The sequence below is a fragment of the Gymnogyps californianus genome, chromosome 20 (genome assembly GCF_018139145.2).
Source record: "Gymnogyps californianus isolate 813 chromosome 20, ASM1813914v2, whole genome shotgun sequence".
Classification (NCBI taxonomy): Eukaryota; Metazoa; Chordata; class Aves; order Accipitriformes; family Cathartidae; genus Gymnogyps; species Gymnogyps californianus.
In genome coordinates, this window is record NC_059490.1 from 3729786 (window position 1) to 3748075 (window position 18290).

The following is an 18290-nucleotide window of genomic DNA, read 5'->3' on the forward strand; positions in this document are numbered from 1 at the left end:
CTTGCCACATGAGTATTTCTTTATCGAACAACTTGACAGTAGGACAGGCAAGAATTAACGTGTCCTTTTCTGTATACTTGTCTGCACAATAAATTACAAATAATCTAGATATTCACTCAAATGCTAGCATTTTGATTGTTTTCCTTTAAGTGTTGAAATTTTAGCCAGGAACTAATATTACCAACACACTGCCAAAAACCTTTTCAAATTGAGTGCCTTCAGAGTCCACCAGCTCTGTAGCTGCTTTCTGCCTTTGTTAAGCTGCCTCTTTCCATTTACACTCCAAATTTGAACTATGCGGACGTGTACTCCATTTAATTACACAATGATAGCATGCATGAAGCACTAGACACTGTCAAAATTTGAAGAAAGGCAATCCCTGAAGACACAGTTTGCTATTTCTACTGAATGGCTATTTCATATTTCAGCTCCTAGCCTTCCTCCCCGACAAACACACATACTGTCTTACAAGAAAGAAAGAAAGAAATGTTGAGAGAAGAGCCAGTGTTTTGCTCCTCAAATGAATCCTAGAAGACAAAGCTCAAGAAAAATGGCCTAGTTAGTCACTGCATAAAGAAAAAGCTGCATCAGCTCTTCTCTGACCCTTCTTCTCATTAGCACTTCAGGAATTCACCTTGTTCAATGTGGCATGTCTTCCCAATTAGAAATCAGGCCTCCAAAAAGGATACCAAAGTGGTAGGGATACTATGTGAAGTTGGGATTATTCTTATGACCTTGCTCAACTGCTGCAGCCACTGGGTAGAGCACATCCATACAGCAGCTGCAAAATCTTCCATAATCTCGTGGAGTCAATGACAAGAGCTGGGCATGAGACCACTGGCTTAATAGATAAGTAGAGTTCTGGTAGAGTTGAGGATCGCAGTAAAATCAGGACAGGGGAGTTTTCTCAGTATTGGGTTGTTTTTTGTCCAAGGTCGTAGTTTGGGTCCAGAGTTAGTACTGAGGCAAATCCAGGAGGAGTTAACACAGGTCTGGCTATTTTGATCTTGTCTCTCTTGTGACTTCCAAAACATTGGGGTTTGGATTCCAAACATAATCCAGCTTTATAAACATTATTCTCCCTTTCTTTGGCTAACAATATGCCACTTCCACTCTGAGCTCCTGTATACTAATGACCATATATATTAATCTCTGAACTACTTCAGCTAATAAGCCCAAAATCCTTAAACTGAAAATCAACTCTGAAAACATAGATTACATCAGTTCCAGTGTTCCACTACTTGCAACTACGGGACTAGGTCCATTGCAGAGAGACCAATGAGAACCTGAGCATGAATGTGTGTTCATAACATGAGAAGTGTTTATAAGCAGGTAATTGGTTCCTTCATAAAACGCTTCCCTCTTTGGGCTCTGATCACAGCTGCTTTTGCAGAATGTTATGGGAGAGATTTAAAAAAAGGGAAACCGAAAAAGCCTCTTCATTTTAGACGGGAGATGTTCTTTCTCTGGAAAGGATGCTTCCTGGCCAATTATAAACCAGAACAATTTACTCAGTTAAGGGCTTCTACATTTGGCCATATGCATTTTTCTTTAGAAACGCAGCAACAATCAATCCAACACGAAAGCCAGACAGACATGTGACTGCCACTGCCCGCTTTAGGTGGAAATTCTCTTTTATTAGAAACAGCAAAGCATGTGGGTGGGCAGGAGGGAGCAGGGCGGAGAGGTTTAGTCCCTGGTTGTCATTCTTTAGGCGTGACCACAATGCTGCAATCTCTGGAACGCAGCTGGACAGAATGAGGAATGCCCCTGCCTCCCATGGGGAAATCAGTCTGATGATGCCAGGAGCTGTGATTTGTCTCTCCAGGAATGTTGCCACCTGCAGCAATTTAACCTCCTCTATAATATGATTTAAACAAGAGGATATTTTTCCCCAGAAACTGCCAGATCATTGCTTCCTCCAAGTGCCTCTGACAGGCAAGAAAATTAATGCAATGAGGAGTCCTCAAAATGGGGTACTGTGGTTGTCCTGAAAGCAGGTGGGGGATGCTGTGCATAGCTTGACAAAATTAAGTGAGCCTGACAACTCCATCATCAGTTCCCCAGACATATCCATCAGCTAGCACTACAGGAGCTGAAACTATGTCTAATCTCTATGCTATCATGCACCCTCACTGCCTGTGTTGGACAGGAAACAAAGCGCATGCGTAAAACCACTGCTGGACGCATTTCGTCATTCCACATACCACAAGCAGACTTCCCAATGAACTCTAATGGCTTCTGTTACGTATCAGAAGACAAGAGAACCACTATATAGCCATGGATTTTTTTTTCCCCAAGTCTTTTGTAAAGCCTTTTAAAGTTTCTTTAGGATCTCCCTCAAAACAAAGCCCTTATGTCAACAGAAACTCTTGCTTTGATATGCTTCACCTGTTATTTTTTACGAATGTGCATGATCAAAGAATAACAGCTTTCACAGCTAAGAAAACACAGTTACACAGATCACACTTCACCCACAAAAGGTCAGATAACGCAACATGCTCTATCTCAAATACACACCAGAGGGATACGTTCCCCTTGAGCACACTGCGATGGGGAGCGGGGAGTTTTTTAGGAACATATTGTCCATCTTTTCAGGACACCCTGCAAAGCGCCTTTGCAAAGATCTTACCTGTTCAGTGATGAAGGAGCTTGAAAAAGTGACAGCTGACCAAAAGAAGATCCCGCAGCTGAGAATGATCTTTCTGTTGAAACGGTCACCAAGGTAACCAAAGATAGGCGCCGCAACCATGAAACTACAGATGAAAACTGCAAAGGAGAGAAAAAGGAAAGAAACGTTTAATAAACATCAGGCCAAGAACATGAAAACTAATTTTCTGCAAGCCAAATCCTCTAGAGAGCAGTTCCATTTAATTAGACATTCTGCAGCCCTGACTTACAAAGTTGCGCAGTCTGATAGGCTTTCAGAAGTCAGTGTTTCATTAATCAAACAGATTTTTCATTCCCAGAGAAACTTCAGACCAATGAACTCGTGTTACATGTGAAAGCACCAGCCCCTCACAGTCCGCTGTGAGCTCAGAATCTGGGGATGGGCAAAACCAGCACAGAATAAATTAAGAGCTTCCACCTAAATGTCACTGAGAAGGTGAAGTGGAGGTTGGAAGGAGTTTCGAGCAAACAGAAAGCAAGCCAAGGGCTCCTTGTTGGCTCTTGCAGCAGAGACCAGAGAGAAATAGGCCACAGAAACTGAAGTTCTTTCATTTTTCCTAGCAGTATTTTAAGGCAACCATGAAACAGTGAGGAAAAACAGTAAACACTACTATCATCCTACTGGCACCAGCCCTGTAGTTAGACAGAAAACTCCTGTCTCCTCATTAGGTCCTTTCACCAGTACTGAACTTGTATTTAAACCCATCACTGAGCAACAATTTCACTGAAAGAAAGAGTTTTAACCTACAAAGCCCTAACAGGCCAGGAGTGTCCTCTTCTGAAAGACTACAAGTTCACCTTTCCCCTTTGCTTCCCCTCCAAAAAAACCCAAAGCATTAACCCAAGACCTTCTGTCATGTAGGAATGAGGCTCTTGATAGAATAACCTCTGCAAAATCTCCTCAACTTCAGAGTTCTCTCCTCCAGCCTAGCTCAAAACAATCTGGCCAGTGACACCACTGAAAACACTTGAAATGAGGCACTCACACCATATTCACGATTAATTTGGAACTTGGCAGAAATTGCCAGGTTTTAAGCTGATTTATACCTGGCTTTTGTCTTTCCACATTAGAGATTTGTAGGAGAGCAACTACATTGATTTTACTGCCGCGTAGTATGAACTTTTTGACTTCCACTGACTGTCTTGGGTTCAGCAAACCCAGAAGGATTTGGGTGGGACACTAGAATACCTGGAGATCCCTCTTTAGTCATAGAGTTATGACTCTCATTAATTATTGGGTAGTTCTTGGAAGGCGGGGTGGGCTTTTGGCATTGTCTAACCCCAGCCGTCTACTTTTAATTGTATAAAAGGGGGTGGGGGGGATAGAATAGGAAAAAAAAGGCAAGAGCAAAGGACACAAACCCCTTTGATTGGAATCCGTGCATAAAATTAAAGTGGTTAAGACCCAAATTATGAATCTTTCAGGGATGATGATATACGATAGCTCAAAAACATGCAGAACGCTGAACTATGAAATGATCTAAATGTCTCTTCTGTTTTAGTATATTAAGATGTCAAAGCTGCTTTATAAATAATACATACCCATTTGCATCTGTATTTTGTGAGCCATGATTGTGTGTATATCAACTTTGCACTGTGATATTTGATCAGAATAACAGATTGACTCTTTTTACATTTACAGTAAAATAAATGGAGATAATACAGAAATGTTAAGACATGAAAAGAAGCACATGCAACATTATATCACACATATTTCAATCGTAATGTTATGAACAATGTTGCTGTTAAGCTAGCACGTAAACCCTATTGACAGACAGAACGCTCAGTCCCTGCATCTATCCCAAAATCCTTGCGCAAACAAAACCTGTTGAATAAAACTACGAGCACTTACGCAGTGTTTTCATCTCTTGTGTTTTACAGAGAAACGACGCAGTTAGTCTGAAACCCAGCTTAGCACTCTATCCCCAGGAAACCAGTCCCCACGTGAGACTGCGGGGCTGGTACCTTTTAGGAAGACCAGGCAGCGCTGCTGCCCCTTCCCTGTAGCACACACACTGCCGGTGCAGAGCCCAGCTTTGCCAGACAGGGCTGTTGCATGTCTCCGGCACAGGTCTCTGCTCACGCAGGCTCCCACCTCCCGCTCCGCTGGTGCACGCAATGCTTGGGGTAGCCCAAGAGCCCCACCGTTCTGCTGACCCAGGTTCCCTGCTTAGTCACAGGACAGGGTCTCCCGGGGTAAATAAATGCTTTCTTTCCTACACAGAGGCATTTTGTCATGCTCACCCACCCCTGCAGCACAGTCCAGCTCCCTGAGCTGCACATCCCTGAAACCCTTGATCTCCAGTGAACTCAGCTCTAGTAGACCAGAAGTGGCTTACAAATCTCTACTCTGCAAGGGTACATCTGCCCTGGCCCCAGTCCAAAAAGGCACTTAAGCACACGCTTATATTAAGCACTTTAGAGTCAGCAATTCCATGATTAAGTGCTTTCCTGAATTAACACCAAAGTGCTTGGCACCTTGCAAAGCTGGTGCGGCAACCTGGCACGAAGGATATGTGACTGTTTATTGGGAATGAGAAGCAGAAAATGACTGACGCGTACACAGCAGTGTGCCCATTGCAATTTGACCTTACCCTTGGAAGGACATGGAAATTCATTCATCTCAGAATCAGATATTCTGCTGTTTTTATGATGTCAAAAGACATGAAGCTAAAAAAGCTTCCAAGGCAAAATTAGAAACATCCAAGTCATCATCCCACCATTTCAAATATCGAATAACCTGATTAATTCAACTTTGAGACATGGAGGTTGTGATCCAAAATTCACATTAATCAGTGGGATTATTTGCTTCGACGACCTCTGGAGCATAAATGCAAAGTTTAATTCTGGAATTTGGGCAAAAGCAGGCAAAAAGCACAAACCTCCTCTTTCCAATAAAACAAACGAAAAAAAGATCACCCAATGCCTTTCCAACAACATACATCTTGCTGTTACTCAAATCTCTGGAGAATTTATTTTTGGAAGGTTCTGAGCTGAGCTGTGAGCTTTGTCACCGGTAAGCAGCTGACTTGACAGCTCCACGAGGTGTAAAACGAAAGGACAACAGAAAGTAATAAATAATAGGTAATGGAACACAGCTGTCATAATAATAAATGCAATTTATATCAGAGTATTTATGACCCAAATATGCATCAGAGCATTGATTGACTCAAATAAATGCAGAATATGATGGCTGTGTGGTCTGTCAAAAGGATCTGCCTGTTACAGGCATTTCCCATGAATCAATTTTTGCAATTACGCCTGCAAATGACAGACGAGACTCCAGAACAACAGACTGGGTTGGCAGAATAGAGGTGAATGAATCTAGGGCATGTTACCAGGTGGGATGGAAACCCCAGTTCCTCTAGACCTGGAGTTGAGGTTCTGCGACAACTAAACACCATGATCTTATCCAGAAGACAGAAAACTGCAAGCACGTTCAGTTGGAGAGACGGGCAGCAGAAACATGATTAATTTGTAGAGAAAGATGGCCACAGCATAAGGCAGAGGGATGAATTCCAGTAAAGGAGCCTGGCACTTGCGCCAGCATCTTCCTGCCTGGCTCCTCTCCCCTCTTCCACAGCATTTTCCGCTCCTTGCACTCCCCCACTCCCCAATTAATACCGAAGTGACACCACAGCAGCTGCAGCTTTGGCTCAGCCCACTGCCACAAATCTTTTATATTAGGAGAGCGCTGTGACAGAGGCTGGCATTTCATTTGCCTCTTCCAAATCAACAGCTCCTCTTCCCATTTACACTTAAAGCCATCTCAGAATATTACGAACTCTTGAGAAAACATACAGTGCAAGCCAGGGCAGCGTTAGAAATCCATTGGGATTTGGGATGAGCTACTGAAAAGGTAGTGATCGCGTTCGGAACAGCTGTAGGCAGGTACAGCTATGTCAGTCGCCATTATGTATGCCATACAGCTAATTTCTCTTGGTAAATGATCTCCAACAGGGCCAGCAGAAGTGGCTCAGTCCCAGCACTGGGTGGAGCCGAGATATATTTCTGCAGGAGCAAATTATCATGTAAGCAAAGGATGAATAAACAGACACATAATGAATGCCATCCCAGGAGGGAGGCTCTTTTAAGTACAGGTATTTTCAAAAGGAGATCACATTTGTCTTTATACCTCCCTTTGTGGCTTAGCCGCTGAAATGCCGACTGTGGTGAGAAAGCAGGAAGAGTATAATTGCCGAAACAGGATGGCTTGGTGTCTATTTCTGCCTCTGAATGCCTGTCCCACCCTGTACAGGTGCACAAGCACCTTCCCAGCCAGCACTGCCCAGCTTTTTCTGTGCACGGCTGGAATTACAAAAATGTGCAGCATAAAAAAAACCCGTAAAAATCTTACACTTCCCTCCCTCTCCTCTGCCCAAAATACCCACCAGAGAAGGAAAGCATCCTCCCCAGCCTCTATTGCCTACTTCATGTACTGTAGCTTCAGTCATCTTTCAGGGATTATGGCCAGGGAGCTGCCATTCAGCCCATACTTTCCTCTCTCAAGAGCTGTCTGTGGACCCAGTGGAAAAGTCAACCCCCAGCCAGTGGAAGCAAAGGAGATGAGGGGAGAGGGAGAAACCGTAGACTTTATATTTAACAGTCACAAAAAGCTCCTGCCTACTGGAACTAGACTTCATTGCTCCCATTTTTCTCTTCTTTCCCTCCAAACAAAAATTTACCAGCTTGACTCTACAACTGTTCCCTGAAACAGCTCTGACCCATCAGCCTTCCACCCCTTGATTCCAAAGACACCGTTGCCTCTCTCGCACTTGCTCTTTTCTTACGGGGACTGATCAACCCTTTGTGTCTCAGAGAGGGGCTTCTCCTGCCAGCGGGTTGTCCATGTAGTATAACCAAGAAGGAAGAGAGGCATTGACAGAGAGGCACACGCAGAGGCTGCATTTCCTCAGTTACTGGAAGGTTGAGAGGATCACAGGCACCTCCAAGAAAAGATCCCTTCTTTCAGTTTTGACTTCAAGCACACAGGGTTTATTTTTTCCTATCAGGAATAATGCTAGAAAGGTTCAGGTAAAAATAGCTCGCTCTCTCTACGCAGGGATGCTCAACAAGAAAAAAACCAGTGGCTATCTTTGAGCTCTGAGTCAGCATGAAACCGTATATACACATCTAATTGAGTGCTGACAATGTGTTTGGCTCTGTGGAAGGCAAACCCAGACAGCCTCTGCCTCAAGGGACTGGCAATCCACTTAGACACAGCAAAGAACTATGTGCTGTGAGGTTGTTAATATTTTCCCAACAACAAATTTCCAAACAATGAGAACACCTAAACACCCAGCTCGCTCTGGATGGGATAATTTACAGGTGTGTACAAGCACAATCCTGCTCTTTCTGCATGAGACACTGCCCTGCTGGGATTTGTTTGAGCCACTTCTACTCCAGGGACTTTCGGTCCTGAATGCACGTGTTTCTCAAGCTGCTTACGGGACCAGCTGCCATCTACCTGCAATGGTGAATAAAGACTCTGCCAACAGCCCAACCAGCCCCTCTGATTCAAAGACATGTTTTTGCAATGCTTCTTTTTTTATTTTCTTTTTCATTATAGTTTTATGCTATAATACTACTACTCAGCACATACATACACAGCACATTTAATCACAGTGAGGCTTGGGACAATTTCGAAAGGAAGTTATCACTAATTTCTGCTTCAGGGCTAAGGAAGTTAAGACACAGGAAAGTGACCTGCCCAGGATGAACTACAGAAATCTTGAACCCATGCAGGTCTTCCAGCTTCAGCAGTGCCCTGTTTACAGGACCATATCTATGCTAAAGGTATTTTTGAAGATCTACAATCACAATTAAAAGTGAATTTTTTCTTACAGCACCATACAAGCCAAGCAAGAACGAAGATCCTTTCATGCTACTTAACCATTAAACCTGATAGAGTTCAGACACAACATGGTGATGTGACCAAGGTAAAAGTGATACCTGACTACGGGGCAATCCAAGGCCCTGGGAAATCTCGGCAATGTGACTTAAAACATTCATTCTTTGATGGAGATGAATTCTTACAATACAATTGCTTGTACAAAATATCACCCTTCAAATTATCATTACCACAAACTCTACTATAGGTCCGCTGTTACATCACTCTCTGCATGGACTTTGTTTTACTTCATTTCTAATTCAACACCAAACAGATGGATCGTGTTACTGCATTTTGCCAAGTGCAAAACACAAGATCACTGGGTTCTAGGCTATCATGCAGACTAGAAGTTTCTGACAAGTGTGAGGAGCTTTGAAACACACCATCAGTTCCGTATGTCGTGCAAAGCTGTCATATACTGACAGCATCGAACACAGGAGCATTTAAAAAAAAAAAGGCTTGAGAACACACCAAATCAATTGGACTTAAGTATACAAATGTTTGGTTTGGACATGGCCTGAAATGCTCTCCCAGAACAGACCACAGTACAAGACGAAATAGAGAATTCCATAACTGCCTCATTCCTGTGTGCTTGTGTCCCCTGCAAATTAATGAGGAGAAAAGCAGTGCTTTAAAAGGTGTGGACCTAATTACTCACACGGTTTGCATTTCTCTAGTATCTCTCTGTTTGGCAGTACACTCTAGATTGCATTTCCCTCACTGCAGATGCCACTCATCAGTATTCAAGCTCCAATTTTGTCTTCTCCGTAGGGAGCATGTTGCACCATGAGATGCCAGTTTTTTCCTTAGAGCAAACTGATATAAAATATAAACAACATGTTTAGGATGACTATATACACACACAGTTGACATACACATTTACATTGAGAAGGCGGCTGCTGTATGATACCACTCAATTTCATTTGCTGTGACAGGGTCAGAACTCAGTTACAAAAACACACTTACAAAGACAGACAAGGCCTGAATACAGCTTTCCTGGCAAGTTCATGATTGACTCAACAATACATAAGATGCAGCCCCAGAATAATTCAGTACTGATAATTCCACCCCTTCTCCTCACTGCAGAATCCAGATTTTTCCAAGAGTTAGCCCTTATATTCCCAGCAAAGGATATCCTGAAGGCTTGCTTTGTTTACCTTGGCCAACAAGAATAATTGCTTCAGTGGGAATTGCTGGGAAATCCACTCCTTGGAAACAGAAAATCAGATAAGAATAGCCAGAAAACCAGTCCAGTAACATACCGAGCTTTTTTCGCCACCTGAGCTTTGAGCGGAACTGTGTTGGGCAAAGAGCAACCACTATGGTCAAATGTAAGTAACTGCTGTCAAAACTGCCATAGATAGTACAGTGTATCAGTGATCCATACAGTGGTGAGTATGTGACGTTATGGATGCGAGAGAGTGAAGGCTAAAAAAGGAAACAAGCCTTACACATGAGTATTGTTGCCCACAGACTGGCAAAGACTAGAGTCCAATGGCCATGGCAGTTCCTTACATTGAGTAGGCTTACAGACAAAATCATTCAAATACAAATCAAACCATGAAACATTCAACTCAACAAATCCATCTGCAAGTACTGCTGCATGTCCAGTAATGGAAGTAAAACCACAGCTATAAGACATGAACTACTGTCATTCTGGTCTTCTAAAGAGCCCATTTTAAGGGCTGTTCAGAGGATATAGGACAGTTTGATCACCACCAGTGAGAGGTGACTATAACCAGTGAGCTGTCAACTGCTGACTCTGGCACTGCTACTGGTGGGCTGAGACAGGCACGTGCCTGCAGCCAGCAGTGTTATTGCTCATAACCAGAAGACAGAGAGAGACCCAGAAATGACCAGGTACAATGCACTGCAGAGAACACGAGCTCTGCCCTAATATATACTGCCTCCCATATAAACTTAAAAGAAAGACAATGTCTCCAGCCTACTTTCTATAGACCTAAGCCAGTATTTCTATAAAACTGATCACTCTACAGGCCTCGTTTCTATGGTCCCTAGCATACCAGTACTCCCTAAAGAATAGTAATGATGCTCCTCTCACTTAGGGCTTCACAAATACTGCTATGACGTTTCAAAGTTTGAAATCAGCCTTGGCTTCCTGATTGAGGCAATCAGCGTCTTAGAGGCAAGGCAAAAATGGCTTTGAATTAAAAGCCAAAATCTAAAACAGCACTCAAATTTTTCACTTTTTAAAAAAATTAATTTCCAGTATTATGTCAATTGAAGCTACATTTAAAGATTCAGCTGTTCATATCTGGCTTATCGCTAAAGCAATTAAGTAGAAGGTTATTCACAGTTATTATTTCACAACCATTTTCCGCATCCACTGAGGTCCAATTCTATCATGCTGTACTTCAAAATTTTTTATCTAAGTGTACGGTGGAAAAGCTAGCATTTTACTGTGCTGTTCAGTCTCTCTGGATGTCCAGCAAATTTACTTGGAGCAGGAGCTAACTTGCTACTAGATTAAATTTTGAGCAGCTGTACACAGACAACATAATTTAAAAAGAAAAGAGGAAAAACCCAAACCCACCTTCTGCTTTTCACTTTGGGAATTACAGTGATTACATTACCATTGTTTTAAAGGGATTTGGGCAACCTGAACATCAATAAACCAGTTACTGTGTTCCTAGAGATGTGCTTCATAATACAATGCTGCAGGCAGCAATCCAAAGGAACGGTTCCAGCGTACAGCTTACAGTCCACCGCTTCCCTTGCGCCTAAACTGGTGCTTGCCTGACCCTGCAGTGAGCTGATTCGGGGAGACCAGCAGATAGCCAGCCCTGATGAACATCTTTTGCAATGAAAGAAATAGTGTATTTGCTAGCAGAATGTCTTCTGTGGCTACAAAGTGTGTTTGATTGGGGGATTAAATTTACACATGAGAACATTTGAGGAGGAGCAGACACCACCTCTCCCCACCAATTAAAAAAAAAAAAAAAAATCTTCACATCTGGGTCAGTTCCACAATCTGGGTCATCACTTGGCGGACGAAAAGAGGGGGCAGGAACAGGAGGCTGTGGCAGAGTTTGCTTTCCATGGCAGTGCCATACAAAAGGCATGCAAATTACTGCCGAAGACAGCATTAGATTGCTGACACTTACCAGCAGAACCCTGAGAATGAGCTTGTCTGTCAGTGTTTAAACTCTGCTTTTGCATTTCTTACCATTCGGAAATGAATGATTAAATAAGTCAAGGCCACTTTTGTTTTATAGCCACTTCCACTTTGAGTTGTTTTTCTTGCAAAATGCTTTTAGTGTGGTTTGATTTAGACTCCTGACCAAAGTTGATGGAAGGACTCCCACTTGATTCAGTGGGTATTAGAGCTGAGTTTTTTGTTTAGATATAACTGCTTATGAATCCTCAATGGCAGCAGAGATCAGAAGCTCTCTACCAGTAAACACATTTTAGTACTTGTAAGTTTACTGCATCCCTGTAACATAAAAGGTTATTACTGGGAAAAGTAGAGAGAGCATCAAAAAGAATTGTCAAAAGGATGAAACAGGTCCTTTTACAGTAAAACATTAAACATACTGGAAAAGGAACAATGGATGTGGGATATAGAAGAGATCTAGCACCATGAGTAGCATGGAAAAGGGGAAAACTGAATCACCTCCTCTCTTAGAAGACTAACCAGGTGGCATCAAATAAGACTGGCAGCTGCAAAATTCAAATCAAAGGAGATATTTCATGCACAAAACTTAACTAAACACTGGGATTTTATCACAGGAGGCTATGGGAGCTCAGAGTTTATGTTATTTCAAAACAGGATTGGACAAACTCCTGGATGAATACTAATTTAAGGACTGTTAAAGATAACTCCTCTGGTTCAGAAAGTCCTCAGCTATCCAGTTGATAGGATATACCAGGGAACTATCACCATAATCTTGTCCTGTTCTTCCCCCCCCCCCCCCCCCCCCCCCCCCCCCCCCCCCCCTATATATGTGCTATTGATCACAACCAAAGACTGAATAATATACTAAAAGGAATTCTGGTCTGGACTGGTACAACTATTCCCATGTTACTCTGAAAAAAAAAAAAATTAGGAAGACAAAATTGCATCTGCATCATTTCTGCCAGCTTGATTAGGTAACGGCTTATTAACATGTTATTGAGTTGCACCTAAAATTATTTCTGAAAGCTGGAACGTGGTTCACAGTTACATTCCTAAAACCACAAGTGACTTTGACCCTGCACATGCACACTCACAGGGTAAAGTAATGAAATACCCAGTCAGTTAACAGAAGCTTTGTCCCCTCACAATTTCTTCTCCAATTGACTTAACTGGCTCTGACTGTTTGAGAACTTTGCCAGTTAACAGAGTGGAGCGAAAGAGGGCATCATCCCTTCCTGGCTGCAGCCTCGGTGCTCACACAATGCGTGACACGGGTCAGTTTGCCATTGTGCAATCAGTTGCAGGAAAACTTCATTAACTTAGCTAGCCAATTAGGATGGATTTGTATCCATTGTGGTCAATCCTGAATTAGACGTGAGATCCCAGAGGTACAGAGATTGGTCAATGGCTTTGCAGCACTGCAACATCACGTGTAACACTGCTACAAGATTGGTTTTGCCTCAACACGACTAAAATACACCTAAAACAATCTTAGCTGCTGTTATAGAAACAGCCAGTAATCACTCCTAGCACTCATGAAAGTCTGCATCTGAAAGAATAGCAGGTTTGCTTTTCCCTTTCTGTGCAGTTTTCCGGGACGTTCTGCACACGTGCCATCCATTTGAGATCTTCAAATAAAGCTCCAGGAGGGAGGAGGGCTGCTCTCATTTTCCAGGAGGATGAAGCACCCGTACTGTCCTGGTTTCGGCTAGGACAGGGTTGATTTTCTTCCTGGTGGCTGGTATAGTGCTGTGTTTTGGATTTGGTGGGAGGATAGTGTTGATGGCACACTGATGTTTTTGGTCGTGGCTAAGTAGTGTTTATACTGGGTCAGGGATTTTTCAGCTTCTCATGCCCAGCTGGCAAGAGGGCTGGAGGGGCACAAGAGGCTGGGAGGGGACACCGCCGGGGCAGCTGGCCCGGGCTGGCCAGGGAGCTATTCCATACCATATGACATCATGCCCAGTATATAAACTGGGGGAGCTGGCTGGGGGGGCGGATCGCGGCTCAGGAACTAACTGGGCATCGGTCAACGAGTGGTGAGCAATTGCATTGTGCACCACTTGCTTTGTATAGTTTAATTCTTTTAGTATTACTATTGTCATATTATTATTATAATTATCATTGTTTTTCATTCCTTTCTGTCCTATTAAACTGTCTTTATCTCAACTCACGAGGTTTTTTTCCTGATTCTCTCCCCCATCCCAGGGGTGGGGGGGAGTGAGCGAGCGGCTGCGTGGTGTTTAGCTGCCGGCTGGGGTTAAACCACGACATATACCCAGGGCTCAGGGCTAGAGAAAGTTGTCTTAAGAAAAGCATTTAAATAACTATAAACCCAGAGGATTTTTATTTTATTCTATTCCCTTCCTCTACTTGAGATCTTTCTTTTTCCATTGCAATTATGATACCAGGCACACACTATAACCGCATTCACAGAAGCCTTTGGAAACAAAGGTGAGATCTTCTAAAAGAACCAGTCAGACTCGCCCTTGTGCCAGTACTAGAGCTTGTGCGGCCATCTGGAGAGCAAAATGAGGGAACTGTCGAGGACTGAAAACTAAACTTGTCTCTTTTCTGGCAGGGTCCCTGATCTATGGCACAGCAGTGCAAGTGCCAGGCAGGCAGTATAAGCAGGTGGCCAGAAGCACGGCAGTTTCCTTAGGGCAGGAACACTTATGTGCACCTTTGCCCACAAAGCCTTTTCAACCACAGCGTGCACTTAAACACACCAAGAAATGACAGCCTAAAGCTGATAATGCAGAATAATCTAAATCCCTTCATCCTTGAAATCTGCATTGAGTACCATGAATTAGATTTAACTAGCAATAAAATACTTTAAATCTGTTATTCTCTTAATAGAATGCTACATCATTTGTATCTGGTGTAAAGAGAAATAATGTTCCTTGTTTCCAATTTGAGACGGAGGGGGAAGACTGTTTTCATCCTAAAATGAAGTTTACCATCCTTCTTTACAACTGCACCACTACTCCTGCATCCTACCTCAATGAACATTTTAATTTCAAATAATTAACTAGTGTGCAATAGGAGTTTTTCTGTCAAAGAGAAATCAATCTCAAAACCTACTTCCTGCAGCAACAGAGAACAGGAGGGAGAGGAGACACTTTGAAAGTACAGTGTATTACTAACAAATTCTTTGCTACGTGTAATTTACCAACAGCAGCAGCTTCCTAATAAAAACAATGCAATAGGAAGTGCTTCCCCTTCTCTTTAGAGTGGGAGCAAGAGCTTCTCGTGCCACAGTACTCAGGGAAACTTGCTAAAAGAAATGTTCATCTGACATATTCTTATCCTAGAGCTTTTGTCAGACTTCAGGTTTGTTTGGGTTTGTTTTTAAAAGGAAGTTCACAAATAAATGAGTATTCCACAGTAGGAATGCCTTGCTAATGTCTACACATGAGTTTCTAATAGCTGCTGGTTGCGTTTACAAAGCAGGAGAAACCCTGCAGTGACCAAACATATACTTCATAAATATGCCATACAAACAGCTAGAGCACAGTACAGTTAACTCAGTTACAGTTCCATTACAGGGCGAGGGATTCGGGGAAGGCCGGTGCACAGATGCTGGTTTTGCTAGTAGTCTTGGCCAGAGAGAGACCCTCAGCCATCGCCTTCCACCAGGGCCGCAAGCTCGGGGTGGATTTTGCAGCTATCAGTCCTGAGGGCTGTGCCGGTGGGAACTGAGGGGATGCTGAGAGTGACAAGGAAAAGCAACATCAAAGCCTTGCAAATCCACACGGCTCTGCTTTGGGAACAGGGGGGACACAGTTCTTTGCTGGCATTCTCCCCAGGCAGCCAGTGGGACTGATTGATTTCTTTTTAGTTATTATTACATACAATTCGTTAGGGGGCTGTTGTACCATCTATAGTGGGCTTGGCAAAACACATGCTCCCTCTTTTGAAGCAAAAATAGCCGTACTCTCATTTTAATTATGCAATTGGCTATCAACTAACACAGCACTGACAGCCTCCTTACAAACATTTTCTACTCTGGCCAGAACAGAGGTATGAAATGAGACTTTGCTCTCAAGCTTTTAATGTCTGTCACTGACATCCACCAAAGTTGTCCTACTGCAAGTTAAAACTGAAGACATATCTGTAGATTCCATGTTCCAGAAATTGCTCCGGAAAGCATATAAACACAGGGCAAATGGACAGGAAACGCTCTGGGGTTAACGAGAGACCTCCAGCGCACCCCAGATCCTGCTTCGGTGTTATCACCGAAGTGCAGGAGCAGAGCACCAATGTCTGGACAGGGAAGGACAAGGAATCATATCCACAACATGCGTTTGTACACGTGCAAATAAGTGTGTCAGGGTTTGGTAAGTAAACTCCTTTCACACCATTCTTCTGCAAAATTGTTACCTTTCCAATTCCAGCCATACATCTTCAAGAGTGCTTTTAGCAGACCAGGAAAATGGCATCTTTTAAAATCAATAAAACCTCAATAACTAAGAAAAGTATCAATCTGAAGGGAAAACTGCTGATTCATCTCTGCGAATTGTAGCTAACTTCCTTCACAGAGGTCAGTTCAGATCTTTCTAAATTTCTAAACAGACTAACTTCACCCTGGTCATATGCTGCCTGCCTCTAGTTATCTGGAGAAAGGCAAACATTTGTCAGATCAAACTGAATTTTAAGGGATGAAAATATATTACCTCTCATCACAAGAACTTTAAGAGGACATCTGAAATACCTGATTTTTATTCACTTGCTATAAGATGCAGGCAGCACCAACAAGGGGTATTGCTCTTAAAATCCTGCCATCTGCAGCCTTATGCTAATTCACTTTTTTAGGAATAGAAATCACCGTGGAATGGGAATATGCTAAAATCCACAGAAGATATGGATGCTAAAGCAATTGTGGGTAATTGCTTTTGTTTTATGCTAATCCAACAGCCTGGGATTGTCTTATTTTCCTCAAAGTTTTTCCTCCAACTTTACCCCCTCCCAGGGATCTTAGTGTTTGATATAGATAGCGTCATATTTATTTGTGGAGGAAGCATATAAATTTTTTAACTCTGCCCACCAAACCTTTACTTCTAAAAAGCTGCTTGCTGGTCACAGAGGGAATTTCAGTATTTTGTCCTGCTCAATTGCCTGCTTTTTTCTGAGTTGTCTGTAAAATACAATAGTGTCTTGTGCAATGACAGCTCTTGCTGTATAAGCTACCACCCATCAGCGACTGGACCAAAACCACACTATTTTTACAGAGGAAATTTCTATAGTGCTGACTGGGTTTCAATTCAAAGCAGCAACGCAGAAGGAGAGAAAAGCATCTCTCGATAGAATCTCACAGTTTCTCCTTAACAGCAGTGTCCATCCTTCTGCCTAAGGCATTGGCAGCATATAAATAATAACAAGTCCCCCAATAAAAGATCTTTCATGTAACCTCAGGAGACCACTTCATAAGAACATGAGAACAATGGCAACAGATCAGAAAACCATGTAGTCTTGCATCCTGTCTGTGACAGTGAGAGCAATCAGATCCTTCCGAGGAAAGTACACAAAATTCTTATACAGGCAGCTGAATTACTCAGATGCTGGCTTAAAACCCCCCACGAATTATAATGTCTTATCCACATAAAGATCTGGTCTTTTAAGCTCTGGCCCTGACAACACTCCTTGTGGCATTCATTTCCACAAGCAAACTGTTCACTGATAAGTTTTTGGAGTGCTTTCCAGCAAACTGACCTATACCGATTGTTTCTGCATTATGAGGAAGACATAAGGAAAACACACACCCTACCTTTTCAAGATGTTCATTACTTTATGTGCTTTTACTTTACCCCCCTCCTTATTTTTAAGAGCGAGCAAATTAATAATACAGATTATCTTTAAAACTAGTCCCGTAAGAAGGAAGTGAAGGGCATGCATGTGAAGACAAAATGTGAGTACGCACAGGGGCCGGGGCGGGCTGGCTGGATTGGACTAGACAAGTTGGCCAAGAGTGTCGTGTGTGTAAATGCACTTGCTGTCTAGTTTCATTGTGAGTCACAGATTCTCTAAAAGGCAAGGAAGGAACCATCTGCGCTCTCACTTACCCTGTACCCTGAACTAATTCTCATGTTTTATTACCCGAGTCATTACACTTGCATAGTCACAGACGCTGCGTGTTCAGACAAAAACAATTCACCAGTAGCTGCAAGGGCCAGGAAATAAAATGCCGAACCACTAACCTAGGCTGGTTAACAGTACAGTGCAGGTCAGGGAGGAGTCTGGATGTGCCAGACAGCAAGATCTACCTCTGGCAGAAAACAAGGCTCTAGCCCCTCAGCAGTTATCATGCTGCCTTCTCTTGCTGTTAAATACATCAGGTAACTCCTCCTATGCTTCTCTTAGGGACTGTCATCTAAACTACGAGAGGCTTTCCAGACAACCACCAAACCCCAACCTCCTAACAAGATCCATGAGCGAGCCAGAGAAGTTAAGAACATGATCTTACGATATCCAGAATACCCTCAACTCCCACAGCTTTGCGTGTCCAGCACGCTTTAGAGGGAGTCTCATCATCATTTAAGAAGCAGTGGTCTGAGCACAGGATAGGGGCCATAAATACTTCCTATCCAATTCCAC

At 42.9% G+C, this 18290-nt stretch overlaps 1 protein-coding gene across 2 annotated transcripts in view; it reads right to left on the minus strand.

Moving 5' to 3' along the window:
* SPNS2 (SPNS lysolipid transporter 2, sphingosine-1-phosphate) overlaps window positions 1-18290 on the minus strand; it is a 189756-nt gene that overhangs the window by 71076 nt on the left and 100390 nt on the right. For both annotated transcript variants that reach the window (XM_050908904.1, XM_050908903.1), the window contains one exon: window positions 2633-2769. In XM_050908904.1, coding sequence (XP_050764861.1) covers window positions 2633-2769 — 137 coding nt within the window. The remainder of the gene's footprint in view (window positions 1-2632; window positions 2770-18290) is intronic.